Source organism: Amphibalanus amphitrite, unplaced genomic scaffold (genome assembly GCF_019059575.1).
Source record: "Amphibalanus amphitrite isolate SeventyFive unplaced genomic scaffold, NRLGWU_Aamphi_draft 000263F_arrow, whole genome shotgun sequence".
Classification (NCBI taxonomy): domain Eukaryota; kingdom Metazoa; phylum Arthropoda; class Thecostraca; order Balanomorpha; family Balanidae; genus Amphibalanus; species Amphibalanus amphitrite.
The window spans coordinates 488,076-502,123 of NW_024881758.1; the positions used below are offsets into that span (position 1 = coordinate 488,076).

Here is a 14,048-nt window from a genome sequence, read left to right on the forward strand (position 1 = left end):
GAATGAGCCGGGCAGGGCACGATAAAAAGGCGTCGCGCTGCACGCTTATTGTGAAAACGAGGTGTCCGCGCGGTTTCCGCTTCTCCTGTGACCATCCGCCGAGATCTCTGTTCCGCCTTACCTGGCCGTGGGTCTGGGTGAATTGGGTGCATATTATGCATACGGCGATAGATTGTGGAGCTGCTTTACCGTACCGAATGCTTTCACCGGCTGGACCGCTGACGTCACAGCCAATCGCTTCGCCAGCCGCCGCTGCATTGTGCGCATGCGCAGTCGACGGTGCTGATTTTTCTGCGGTGTTATCGAACGCCATCTTGCACTTTTAATTGGTATTTAGACGCTTACGTTCATCTTTGTCGGTGCCTGGGCGTCCGAAATTCAGGTGAGAAGTTGATTGTTCACCTAACTGTCTCCTAACCGCCTAGAATAGGCATGCAAACCTGTCCGCTTATCGTTGCGACGATTCCTGCGCATGTGAAACGAAAGCTTCATTTACACTTATATGGGTTTCCATTCATTAAAATTAATTTCATAGACAAGCATGCTGTTTTCTATATTGTTTGTTGATACCAGTTAATCTGTCTGGTTAGTCTCGATGATTCAGTGAGTCTAATTTCACCTCCTTTGCTTTTTGTTTTGATTTCACTGGTGCTTGCATGCCAATATAACATAACAATTTCATTATTTACAACCACCAGGGGCAATTTGTTTATGCCAAGCAGATGGATGCTGGTAAATAAACTAATGAATTTTTAGAAATGCAGTTGAGTGGTTTCAAAAGAAATCAAACTGTCAAAATTAGCTAAATTGAAATGTTAACAGTTTCAGTTTTTACCTACTCCTTGTCGTGTGGGGTTCGTATAAATCATAGATGCATTTTAACCTGCATGGTGGGTGTGTTAAAGTACCAGCATTACTTTTTGATCATATGACATGAATATTTAATTTTGTTTATAAATTATATATGTGTTCTTGTGCCCTAATGAGGAGTTATTTTGTCTGGATTTGACTGGTGAAATTTATCTTTATTTTTTAGATGATTGATTATGTGCTTTATATGTTATAAGTTATTCTTAAGAACTGTTATTTTGTTCATTTTTCTTTGATGCTCATCTTGTTATTCTTAGCACTAACAGGCTACAGCTTTTGTAAAAGTATAACCATTGTTGCTGTCAGTTGTTTTATCCATGGACCCTTTAAGGCCGTTGTACACGGGCAACTTCCGCCGGCAACCCGAGCGGGCGACCCGAGCCGGCAATGGGGCCTGGGGGGGGGGACGGTCCCGCACGGCTTCTCCGGCACTGATCCCCACCAATAAATCAAAATTAAGACCAATATCCAACCAGTAAAAATCCCTTTCATATATCCTGACTAGTAATCGGCAAAGAGGACGGTATTTTGTAAATATCTTACCTATTTGCTGCTCCATAGCTGCATGCTCGTACTGCAGTACCATCCAGCAACACCTCATCGACAGCCAGAAAGTTCAAAATATTCAACTTCTCGGCGATCGAGAGCAACAGCTCGTTCATTGGTTATAATTATCGTGACGTCACGCTCCGCGACCGTCGGCGATCGTCGGATGTTGCCGACATATTGGGCAATTTTTGAACAACCCTGAATAGCATTTGGCAGCACTTCAGCAACCCAGAGCAACAGAAAAGGCTGTTGCCGAGCAACCAATTGCTGGGAATTGCCGACGGGAGTTGCCCGTGTACAACGGGCTGGAATAACACATTTTTTGCTATACAATGCATTCATAACATAACATAGCATGTATAACATGTAACAGTAGGCCATTTGAACCCAAGCCATGCATATGTGCTGTATAGTTTTTCTTATAAGTTCTGCATATTGTTGTGCATTAGAGGTATTAGAACTAGTGATTGCTATGGAACATAGAATTGATTTGTATTAGAACACCTTACCTTACCTTGCCTAGTTTCCTTACCAATACAGAATTTTGAGGCCTATAAGGCCCGTGGGGATCTGATCGACTCTGCAAGCACCTTACTAGTGGCAGTCATGAATCTTGGACTGGGAAGTCAAAGGATGCACACTTCTCCTGCCAGAACAATTATCAAATTGTTTCTAAATGGATTGCTGAAGTCTTTTTTCAGTTTGTTAATTGAATCTTATGTGATAAAAATGTTTGAATTGTATGGTAATATTGTTCATCCCATTTTCTCAAAACTGAACTGAATTTTGTGCTTGACTTCTAGAAGAAGTTGGATCAGTGATGCTCATGACATCAGCTACCAGTGTCACTTTTTTAAGTGCCACAAATTGTTAACTTTTTTTAGATAATAAACACTTAGGCTAGATCTGGACTATGACCTTATGTTAGATGTCTGCCTTTGCCTTTGTTCAATGTAACTGTGTTTTCATGGTATCAAAACAGTCAAGATTGTAATTTCCCCAGGTTTATTAGCTACTGATGTCTGATGAATTGATGATAATTTCATGTGCATTGCTTAAGAGCAAACAACTCTTTTACCAAGCTATCATTCAAGTGTCTTCTGCTAGAAATGACAGATTTTGTTCAACTTTGTCATTTCAAGTAAGATATGATATCTGGCTGGTGTTGCTGCATTTTACAATGGTTTTACCCAAAGAATCACTTTATTTATTCAATTCATCCACATGTTTGTAGGTACTTCGTATAACATTTTTGACAGTCTGTGTCGTGTTTTCAGAGCCCATTGGCCGCAGTTTCGAGCTGAATTTCGTCACGGCACTCTACTCTGCCTCCTCCTCCCGTCCGTGTTCACCCTCTGCTCTCCCTGTTACGGCCCAGTCACTCTCTGCCTCTCTCCCAAAGCACCATCAACCCTATCTGCCACCTTCTCTCCCCCTCTGCTGTCGTCTGCCGGCCTCCCTCTGCCCCGACCGACCGACCGACCGCCGATGAAGAGTCCCCCCGCCGGCATGGCCGCCAGCTGAGCGCGCCACCACCGTCGCCGCCGCGTCATGTCGTCGCTGCGACCGTCTCCGCTGATGACCGTACCGGAGACGCTCATCGCTGACCATGCCGCTCCACCTGCCAAAGTCAATAAGGTGAGTGATGCTGCTGGATGCGGCAGGATGCTGGGTGAAGTAGGATGTGGGAGGTGGAAGAGCTGTATCGGCACTGATGACTGAGATCGTTGTGATAGTGAGGGATTTGGGATAAGATGGTCTGTAAAGGACACTGCCTATTCAAGAAGGTCAAACAGGAAGGCAGTGCGGAGGAGAGCCCTTAAAGGCTAGTGCTGGAGGCAGTGTGCCTCTATGCTGTTCATGGGTGTGATTCTTCACCCCTAGGTGGTGCTGCAGCTGCTGCCATCCGGCCGGTTGTTCCCAGCTAGTGTGATTTTGGCGTTGTGGCTCGGTGTTCGGGGCTAAGTCTTTGTTTTAGAACTGCAGGCTGTCACCAAGAAGTGGCTGAGCAGTTTGGTAGGCTGGTTGGTTGGCTGGTTGACATGTCCTCTCAGCCTGGGTCAGCTGTGGGATGTAGGACTCCGGCTCAGGTACGAACGGTACCCGGCGGCCTAGGCCGATTCCACGTCATTTCGTCGCAAAACTGAAGTGCGTCCATGCATGCTTCCCAGAGTATGGAGGCGAGTCCGCCAGAGGCTAGGACAGCACAGTGAAATTGCTATGAGTTCTCCGCCGTTTACTGCACGCCAAGCAGCGCTCGGCTGAACAGATCGTGCCGTCACTGGCAGAGGAGCCCACGGGCAGGACAGTGAAATGGCAAATGATTGACTGGGTACCACTGAAGGGAAAATGGCCAGTAGATTGAAATCAGGCTTTTTGGGTTCAGGTAGGAACTGGTACCCGCCTAGAGATTCGCTCAGGTTTGGTTTAGAGTGGCATATTGTGACGTTGAACGTCTGATGAGTCGGTCTGGAATCTGAAGGACATCAGTCCACCCGAATGGCTGTTGTGATCCTTGACCATATGCCATTAGAGACTCCTATCTTACAGTGTCAGACTGTGATATCTATCACGACTTCGGAGACTGATGTCTCGACAATAGCGGGGTCTGAGATAAATGACCCGGACTGTACTGCTGCCTATGAGAATCACGAGAACTGAGACCTCGTGACAGAGGCTGAGGTCTGATCTGGGCGCCACATCCCGTACACTCGCTCGTGGAGCGCCTGAGACCCCCTGACAGTGTCGGAACTCTGAGCTGAGTGTAGGGGAGAGTGGGGCAAAGCGGCCACCCGGGGCAAAGCGGCCACCCATCGTTTTAGCCCTTCATAGCTGGCGTCGGTTCCAATTTATGGTTTCCAATTATACTTCTCTTCACGGTCGTTCGAATGAGCCAGACCGGGGTTTCAGGCCCATCACCATTGTTCTGTGAAACACGGAAAAGCATTTCTTGCCAGGTTACCAACTATGTTTACAATTTTTAAATGTTATGTTATTTCATAACCGTTTGGAATTTTTATAAGCGTTCTTGTCCATGCATTGCATGGTTATCGTACATGTATTCTACCAATTTTAATGTTTTTTACCCCACTGATAGCTAAGCTGAAATATTTTTGTCTCGGACGGTATGCGCGGGGCAAAGTGGCCGGGGCAAAGTGGCCACCCCCCAATTGGCCATAAGTTGTTTCCATCTGGATAAAAAACATTATTTATATTCAAATGTGTCGTCAGGCATTCATCTTGGCCACTTTTCAGTTGCATGAGTTACCAAATAATGCAATTAAATGTTTTTTCATGAAAATCTCTTCTTCGCTTACCTACAGGTGGGATGATGACAAAGCAAACATCCATCCTCGCTTAAACCTTGTCACCATCAAATACCGTAGTCGTACATGAGGCAACTATTTTGTTTCTCATATCGGGACTTGATAAAACGCCGGTGGCCGCTTTGCCCCAGGGTATGGGGCAAAGTGGCCAATATGCATAGGCTTAAAGTTTTGTCAATATCTTGAATATGTGAACGCCTTTGGAAATAAAACGCAGTTGAAATAAAAGGCAACTTAATAGGGATCACATTGGTATAGAAAGAATCTTTCCAAGTTTAAAAATCAAGCGTTGGCATCGTGAGAAGCGTTAGGGTGGCCGCTTTGCCCCACTCTCCCCTACATCCTTTACACCCGCTCGATGGGCGCACGGGTAGCCTGAGACCCCCTGACAGTGTCGGAACTCTGAGCTGAGTGTACATCCTTTACACCCGCTCGATGGGCGCACGGGTAGCCTGAGACCCCCTGACAGTGTCGGAACTCTGAGCTGAGTGTACATCCTTTACACCCGCTCGATGGGCGCACGGGTATCCTCAGACCCCCTGACAGTGTCTGAACTCTGAGCTGAGTGGCACAGTCGTGACACGCGGCGGTCGGGTCGAGCAGAGACAGCCGGCCGTCGAGTGACGCACGCGAGTGGCTTCGGTCGGGACGGCTCCGTGGATAATGCATGCTGCATGTTTTATGCAGGTCGGAAGCGGGCTGCGAGGCTGCGTGATCTCGCACAAGTGTGGGCCAGACTGCAGACTCAGGCTGCGATGCACGTGGTGATTGTTGCATTACTGCGCTTTGGTGGGTAACCTAGAACACGTCTTTGTTACCTACTTGTCGGGATATTGCGTGTTTTTGTGCTATCCTAGATAATACTATTCCGTGATACGTGTCCATATCCATATGCGAGTTCGAGAACCTTGATTTTTCAGCTAACTTTGAAGGCTGTCGTTGCTTTCTTGACACTGTATTTATACGCGAGGGTCTCAGCTGCCACGGCTCCCAGTGCGCGGTGTTCTGGGTCGGATTGCTGCGTCTGTTTTTGGTGGGCGCGTGTTGTCCGCTGGTGTGACATGTTACCGGCCTCGGTTTACCGGCCGGGCGGCTAGTTTACCATCTGGCTGCCGAACAGAGGACGGCGCTGGAAGGCTGCCACAGCTTAGGTTCTGAGTCACCTGCCGACGCTGAGGGTGGCCCGAGGGACGCGCCGGCGAGCCGCCGAGCTGCGTCAGCCCTCAGGTGTCCGACCGAGCCTCGTGGACCCCTCCCAACCGCTCCCAGCCTGAAAACACTGCGTCGCCCGTGGTGCCCGCGCTGACCGGCTAAACATAGCTCACGCAGAGCCACACCCGCCACAGACACCTGTCTTTGTTATCGTTTTTGCGGCTGACGTCCCCGCTGTCTGTCTGTCCGCGACACTTGGCGGCCGGCTCGGTGGTGGGTGCTGCCATCTGGTCGATGTGTTGTAACTAGAGGTTATCGCTCTGTCGCTAGATGGCGCAACAGGTAGCTGTGTCGTTAGCGCTGGATGTCCGGTGCTGGAGCGACGCGGCGGTACTGGCGTCCGAGTGTGTTATATGTGGCGCAATTAGTGTGTCTCGGGCTGGATGTCAGCTGATGGCTGGCCATCAGGAGTCGCGGGACGAACCGCCAGCCAGGACGAACCGCCAGCTATTTCGGTCGGCGCCGCGCCGCTGCACCGTCTCTCTCTCCATTACATCACTGTGTGCTGGCTGGCGCCCGCGACAGATGTGACGCAGTTTGTGTCGGGCGGCGGCAATACTGGCGTCGAATCAGCTCCGCCAGCCGTCACCGCCGGCTGGGCGCTGTCGACCTCCAGCTCACGTAATAGACCCGCCAGCTGTGGTGTCCGGGGCCAAATCATCATCTGCGCGATGGAAGTGACTTGTCGTCCGCGTTCAGCGTATTCAGAGGGCACAGAGCTGGAGCGCCGCCTCCTCCCCCTCCCCGGGACTCTGTAACGCACTATGGCGCCACAATCAAACGCACCGCGCAGCTTTCAGACGCACCGCGGCGCCGCGCAGCACCAACACAGCCGGGTCGCCGAGCTCTGGGCTGTGTAAAGTGTCAGTCTGCCTACCATCCACGGCTCGGCCTACCGTGTCGACCTGTCGGTGAGAGGCCGTGCGCCGTGCCCTGGGGACCTCTCCGCCGGCCGGTGGCTCTCGTCTCGCGCGGACGGTCCGTCTTGCTGCACCCGCGCTCCAATTTCCCCACGTCAGACGGAGCCGAAGGGCGCTGGGTGAAAATATCACCGCTCACTGCCGGGCAACTGACGGCGCGACAAGAGCTCTTGTATGCATATCTCCTGGACGAGAGCGCGCGTGGTGGCGGTCACCAGGATCGTCATCGGGGAAATATGGCGAGATGTGCGTCACTCTAGCCACGCACTGGAGTCTGCAGGACTTCCTTCTCTCCCTCCACACTATCACAGCGGAGGCTGCTTGTTGTAGCCGTCGACCGGTGTCCCACCCCGTCCGGACCGGGCGGTTCCATACCGTGTCGCTGCGTGATGCCCGTGGGAGATGCAGCGGGCCAGTGACCCGCTTACCGTTCCGCAGGTAGCGCCTCAGAGTCCCTAACCAGCTCCGTTACTGTGTGATTGTAATTCCGGGACTTCCCATCCAACTTCGTCACGAATGTGTGATGAGATTCGTCTTGCGATACGTTTATGGGCACATCGGTGTTGGGTTTGAGGGACAGTAGCAAACTGTCAGCACGTTATAAGGAACGGACAGCCAGTTGGATGAATGAACAGCCCATGGGAGAAGGAGCTTGAGAGGAGCGGTGGGTGAGAGGAGCTCGTAATGAGAATAGCTGTCAGTGAGAGGAGAGAAATAAACGGCGGGTCGGTGAGAGGAGCGGACGGACAGCCATGAGCGGACGGTGGCGTGTCGTGCCGGGCGGCCGTCAGCCGGCCGCAGCAGCTGGCGCTGCATAACCGGACATCTGGGTCGACCACTGACTGCACGCAGCCGTGGAGTGAGGCTGGTGGGACCTGACCGCAGACTGAGACTGGTGGGACCTGATTACAGATTGAGCCTGACTTGTGATTGCACAGAGCCACAGACTGAGACCAAGACTGACTTTACACTGAACAGAGCCACAGACTGAGACTGACTGCTGACCGCACCGAGTCTGACTGAGTGACTGCGCACATCCGCAGACTGAGATTGACTAGCAGAGGTTTGGCTCGCCTGATACAGGTACTGGCTGCTGGTTACAAGCCACTCTGTATAGCAAAATAAAGATGGAGACTGACGACACCTTACTGCAGACCGATACCGACTGCTTGTTGGAATATTAGACTAGGAGGTGACAGAGTTCTGCTTTTGGCCAATGACCGCACCGAACTGGCGATCACAGTCGGATAGCTACGGGCCTACTGGGCATCGTAACCGGATACAATAGACCAACTTTTCACTACCCACCGTCCAGTGTCCACTACAGACTCGATGGTCGGGACTGAACGTCGTTCGGTGTAGTCCGGAAACCTTGGAAAGCCAAAATAACCATTTAACTGGACCCTGTATAAACCCGCCTCGCCACCGTACCAGCCACATACCAGCCACCAGTCCGCCCAGTGACGGACGTGACGCGTGCCGTTGGCGTCATCATGGAGAGCGCTGACGGGATGGCTTGCCGTTGTTGTCATCACGGTCGGTGACAGGGAGGACAATCCAGTGAGACCTCGCGATGACAATACAGCGGTATGGTGGACGAAGGGGTAGATGTGGTCGTGCTGGACTGTCTCTCCTGTATAATCGATGCGAAGTGACCCCTTCCTACGAACCTCCACAGATAATATTCGGCGCTCTAGCCATGTCCCGGACACAGACAGACCCAGGGACAGCCGGTAGGCGTCTCTCAGAATTGTCTACAAAGTCTTCTCCTTGTCATGGGGCCGGCCAGCATGGCCCGAGCACGACCTAGGCACGATGCCAATGTGGCCGTACTACTCGGGATTCGCCGGGCGGCCCTGGTTGGCACCCGTCCCGACCTGACCCGACCGATGGGGTGGCGTGTGGCGCAGTTGGGCTCACTGCCCTCCTGGGCACGGGAAACGCCGCGGCTGGGTGCCTCTGGGAACGGCCCGGCCCGCCCGCCCGCGCGGCCGGACGGGCTCCACCTTGGCATGGGCTCGCTGCTGCAGCCGACGGGATATGTGGGTCGGGGTAGAGGACGGGAGAGGGAGAGAGAGCAGCGGGCGTGGCCGTGACCGTGGCGGGCGGGAGACCAACACAGGGAGCCGTGGTCTGACAGACCGACACCGTGGTCTATGGGACTGGTCCGTGGTCTGTGCGGCTGGTCGATGCTATGTATTTGTAAGGTCCCGGTCTCCGCCAGAATCCCGTTCCATGATGCAGTGGCCTGTGGACTGTAGACCATGCACCGCGTGACCGGGTATGCCATGTACCACGTGACCGTGCGACCATGAGCTCTGAACCGCGTCCAAAGTGGAGTGTCATTTGAGCGCGACCCGGTCTGTTTGTTGCAGTGCTATGGGGTCGTTTACATCGGTGAGCGCAGGCCGGAGCGGTGTCACGAGCGACCGGGGTGCCGGGGACTGGGGCCGGACCCCAGCACTCAGCTATCATATGACCTGTATTCCGCCCTAAAGACCGATCCCATCATACCTGAATGCTGCGTAACTGGACACTCCCCGGATTACCTGCGCAGTTGCCTGCTGCTGTCAGCAGCTAGGCCATTAGTTCATCTGTTAACTTTCCCGTCGCCGCTCTCTGAGAGCTGTTACAGCCACTGGGTGTGCTAATGGCGGACGGAGGGGTGTGTGTGTATGGTCGGGGAGCTCTGTAGGAGCAGCGGCGGCGTCCTGTCGGCCCCGGTGGAGCTGCAGAGCTCTGTTTATCGGCTGGTCGGAGGATCAGCACCGCCGCCGGCCGCGCCCCGGGCCCGTCGGATGAGAGCTGAAATCTGCCGAGCCGAGCCGGACCAGACCGGTCTGCTGACCTCCATGTGCCGGGGCTCTGAGCTAGCTATAGTCGGCTACCATATAACCACTATCACCAGTATTATCCGCCGACAACGCGCCGCCTGTATAGGGTGGACGGAACGGATGAGTTTGTGAGAGATGAAACACCGGAGATGCTCGTTGTCGCCAGCCCTTTTGGCAGTATCAGTCTCAAACGGTTTGCCAACCTTTTTCTGGGTCGGCGGGGGCAGGGTGTGGCCAGCCCAAGCCAAAATTCACATAAAAATGTCCTCGTGTGCTCGTATCCCGTATCCGTCTGAGACGACCGAGTCTGGGTGCCGCGCCGGACATCCTGATAGCTGAGACAGTGTCCCACTAGAAAGCGGTTCGGGGCGTCGATTTATCTCCCGTCCGCCGATACGTTGTGTTTTCCTCCGTTCAAAGACGGATATCTGCGCTGTGGTGGGCCGGTCGTCTGTCGTAGACCGCTCGCGGGGGCGCAGCAGCTCTCTAACGCCCGGTGTGTGCCTGCGGCTCGGACCTGTCGGCGGCTGTGGGCCGCTCGGAGGGAGCTGCCTCGTCCCTGACCGATGTGAACTGGCCGCTTGGGCCGCCAGAGCCCGGTTCTGTGTGCCGTGGGTCCGCTGATGGCGTATCCGTTACCGCGCTGCATGGCTGCGCTGCCGGCGGCACGCTGCAGCCGCATCACCGGCGCGGTCGGTCGCCCAGCCGTGACCGCTCTCAACAGACGGACTGACGGGCTAAAGCCGTGGCCGCACTGAACAGACAGACGGACCACAGCCGTGACCAGACTGATCAGACGAATGGGCCTTGACCGCACTGATCACTGATCAGACGAACGGATTGACAGACAGACGGGCCGGCCACAACTGCCATGGCACTTGGCGCACGGACCACTTACTGCCGTGACTTCACTCAGCACTGCCTAGACGGACCAGCAGACAGGCTGAGTGACCACGGCTGTGCCCACTCGGTTCAGCAGTACTGCGCCACTCGTGCCCGGACGTTCACTGCTGCTGCTGTCCCGAGATGAGCGTCCGACACCGGGTGGCTCTGATGGGCTGGCCGCAGATGCTGGTAGACCTCGGCCTGAGCGCTGCTAGATGGTCTGCAGATGACAGACCCTTCAGACTGTACAAATGACGAACCTGTCCAGCAGGCTACAAAGATAAACTGTTGGGACTGGTGCTTTTACGATCCACCAACCAAACTTTAATGAGGAGGATTAGGAATGTATTTTTGGGTAGATCTACGAGCTGCTTTGCAGCGAAGCACTCGTTATCCTGAAAGGATATTCTTGTTTTCCTATGTGTGGAAGCGCCCATAATGGTGACGAGACAAAGACGAGACGACACCTTTTCCATTAATTCTTGGTGCTGTCCACTGTCCATTGTCCAATCCGTGTGTAGGTGATAATATAAATGTACAGTTAATTATATCAATTATATCATATTTCAATTGAATTGGTTAGGTATAATAGGCGGTAGCAATTACAGCTGCAGTGGCTGTTTATTAATTGTCTCACATATCTTACAATATCCTGGTTGTATTATTTATATTTTCCTAGGTTTTTATGTCAAACTTTATGCTAATTCTGAGAGCCTCACCAGGCAGCTTGGCGCGGGTCTCACATTCATCAGCTCGTCTACAGTTACGACAGGTGCGGGCAACTGCTGCTTGGTGAAGGACGCAGAGAATGGGAGCGTTTGGGAAATGGGAACTGCTCACGGGGTGGGGTGGGGCGGACGGTGCACTGCATGCTAGACGTCAAGGTCGGGAGGTGTGAGATGTGTGGGCGCATCTGATGTGGTTGCGCCGGTAGTGGTGGTTCACTGAGTTAGCGGAACGAGCTGTGTTAGCAGGATATGTTGCCGGCATATCTGGTTTCTATGACGCACGTCGGTTGCGTTAAGCTGGATTGTTGTAGCATTGTTTTTGTTGAAATTCTCGATTAATCAACTGAGCAGTTAGCTCAAAAGTTCAAGGGAATCCATTGTCTTAGCCAACTTGTTCTACCAAAGCCTTTGTTTTGTCACCGGTAATACCAAATAACTGATCTAAATCCTCCCTAATGGCTGTTCAACTTGTTCCTTTTTGCTAGTTCTGGCATGTAAAGTTTTACCAAAGAAGTGGGTGCGCATTAATTCAGGGAATGCTGGGCCTCATTCTGGTTTGTTTTCTTTTGTATGTGTTTGCGGTCCGCCTTGATTCATGGCTAGCTGGTAAGCGCCACAGGTCCCTCCTGTTGGTTCGCTCGGCACTGAGAGCTCTCCCAAACAAAGGCGGCCATGTGAGCGTGCGGTTTTCGGCGGTCGGCGGCCGATCGGAGGCCGGACGATGGTGGAGACCACCTGGTGCCTACCGGCCACCGCAGCACTGGGCCTGGTACTCGGACTGGCCAGTGGTGGTGCAGAGCAGCGATCACTCTCCCAACTGGGCGTTGGGACTGGTTCACCGGTCTGTGTGGTGCTGTGCAACGCTCACACTGACGCAATGTTGAAGATCGATGCTTCTCGAGATTACCTTGCTAATGTCATTGCCGCCGTGGCGCAATGCCAATATCGGGGTTCCGGATGTCCCGTGCCGCCGGAACTCGACACTCAAGCGTCGAGCGGCAGGCTGGCGGTCTCCCCGCTCCGCCCCCGCCGTCGCCCTCGTCTGTTTTGCAGTCGGAACAATTTCATTCAACGCGCCCTCATGCCATGACCGCATCGGTCGCAGTGAATAGAGGAGCGTCTTCGCCGGGCGTAATCATACCGCTGAATGACGTTAATCAGAAGATAACGGCTTGCAACTGCGTTACGCCCACGACTACTAACCCGCACCAGATAACAGCAATGCTAGTGGTTCATTTCATGCTTGTAGCATGCCGTGTGGCTATCATTTGCCATTGTTTGTTTTATTTGTCACCAAGATAGTCACAGTGGCTACGTGAGGCCAATCCGGCACGTGGAAGGGGTTGAGAGATGCCAGGTCATCGAGTGTCTGCACGACGTAGTGCCTCAGAGGGGGAGAGGGGCTGCTGTCGTTGTCAGTCAGCAGTCGCGTGGACCGGCCGTCGCCGTGTCACTTTGGGCAGACACAAATAGCCGACATTTGAGGCCAGCTCTGACCCGACGCCCGCGACTACGGACTGCTCTGAGCGCCGGCCGAATGGGTTACAAGGTCTGCCTGTTTGGGTCCGGGGCCGGAGACCAACTGCGAACCTGGCTCCTGCGCTCTGAGACTGGTCCTGCGCTAGATCGTGTGAGGCTCGCAGTCGACACTGTGAGCCTGTGATTCTGCGACCTTAGTCAGAGGTGTCAGCCGTTCAGACTCACATCGACTGTGTGTTGAATCTCAGTGGGGCGGCGGTGCGCTGTGCCGTCCTACTACCACTGAGCTGTAGCAGCTCGGGGATCGGGCGGTGGGAGCTCGGAGAGTCGACGGCGGGAGCTGAGGCAGCCGACGGCTCAGCTATGCGGTGTTTACCGCCGACGGGGCGCCCTGCCGACGGCGCTGCGCACGAGGGCCGTGTCGGCGCCGACGGAGGGCGGCACCCAGCGTCGTTTGGGGAGGAACGACGACGCGCTGGTGGTCGGAATGACCCCACAAAGCCGGATGTGGATCGCCGACGACGGCCGCTCGGGACGGGGGCGGGCCCATCCGGCCGTCTGGGCGGCCGCCGAGTGGCGCAGTATGCCGGAAAACGCCGGCAGATTGTTTTCGTTTGGAGTGTGGCGACTGCGGTGACGCACAGAGGCGCGTCTGTGGCTCGGCCGCGGCCCAGAGGAGAGAGGCCTCTGGGCCCGCTCTGCCTGCCCGCCCTACTCGCTCTCTGACCGGTCGGGTCGACATTCCTTCCCGGCTGCACACGCTACCTGTCTGGCCCGGCGGCGCCATGCAAATGTGCGCCCGGCCGGCCGGCGGCGGCCTCTGGGCTGCAGCGTCCCGGACCGACCGGCTCCACACCGCCGCGCCGGACGGAATGCAGCCGTGCCGCCTGACCTTGGCTCGGTGCGGCCCGGCCACGCGGCCGTACAGCTCCCGACGGGTCGGTGGCGGTGACGGCTCGCGTCTGCGTCCCGTCTGCCCACTGCACCGACCCGTGGCGACCCCGCTGGCCGGCGCGCACTGGACAGTACCGGTCCGCGCCGGTCTCGACACTTGTACACTGTGTGTCGGTGCTGCTCATTGCACCATATCTGCCGGCAAACTGCCCTATCGATCCTAACTACTCGCTCTCGACACTGGCTCCGACTGACCCGACTACGGGGAACTCCACTGATTGAGCTCCCTGAAATCGGTCAGTAGTCGCCTCTGTCTCTGCGAGAAACCCGGCTATAACATTGCACTGGCCG

The 14,048-nt window shown here is 54.5% G+C and overlaps 1 protein-coding gene across 5 annotated transcripts in view; it reads left to right on the top strand.

Moving 5' to 3' along the window:
- Nucleotides 1-250: 250 nt before the first annotated feature.
- The window catches only part of LOC122386798 (serine/threonine-protein kinase MARK2-like), a 67,360-nt gene continuing 53,562 nt past the window's right edge, over nt 251-14,048 (top strand). For all 5 annotated transcript variants that reach the window (XM_043376396.1, XM_043376400.1, XM_043376401.1 and 2 more), the window contains exons 1-2: nt 251-382; nt 2,697-3,057. In XM_043376396.1, coding sequence (XP_043232331.1) covers nt 2,971-3,057 — 87 coding nt within the window. In that variant the 5' untranslated portion in view covers nt 251-382; nt 2,697-2,970. The remainder of the gene's footprint in view (nt 383-2,696; nt 3,058-14,048) is intronic.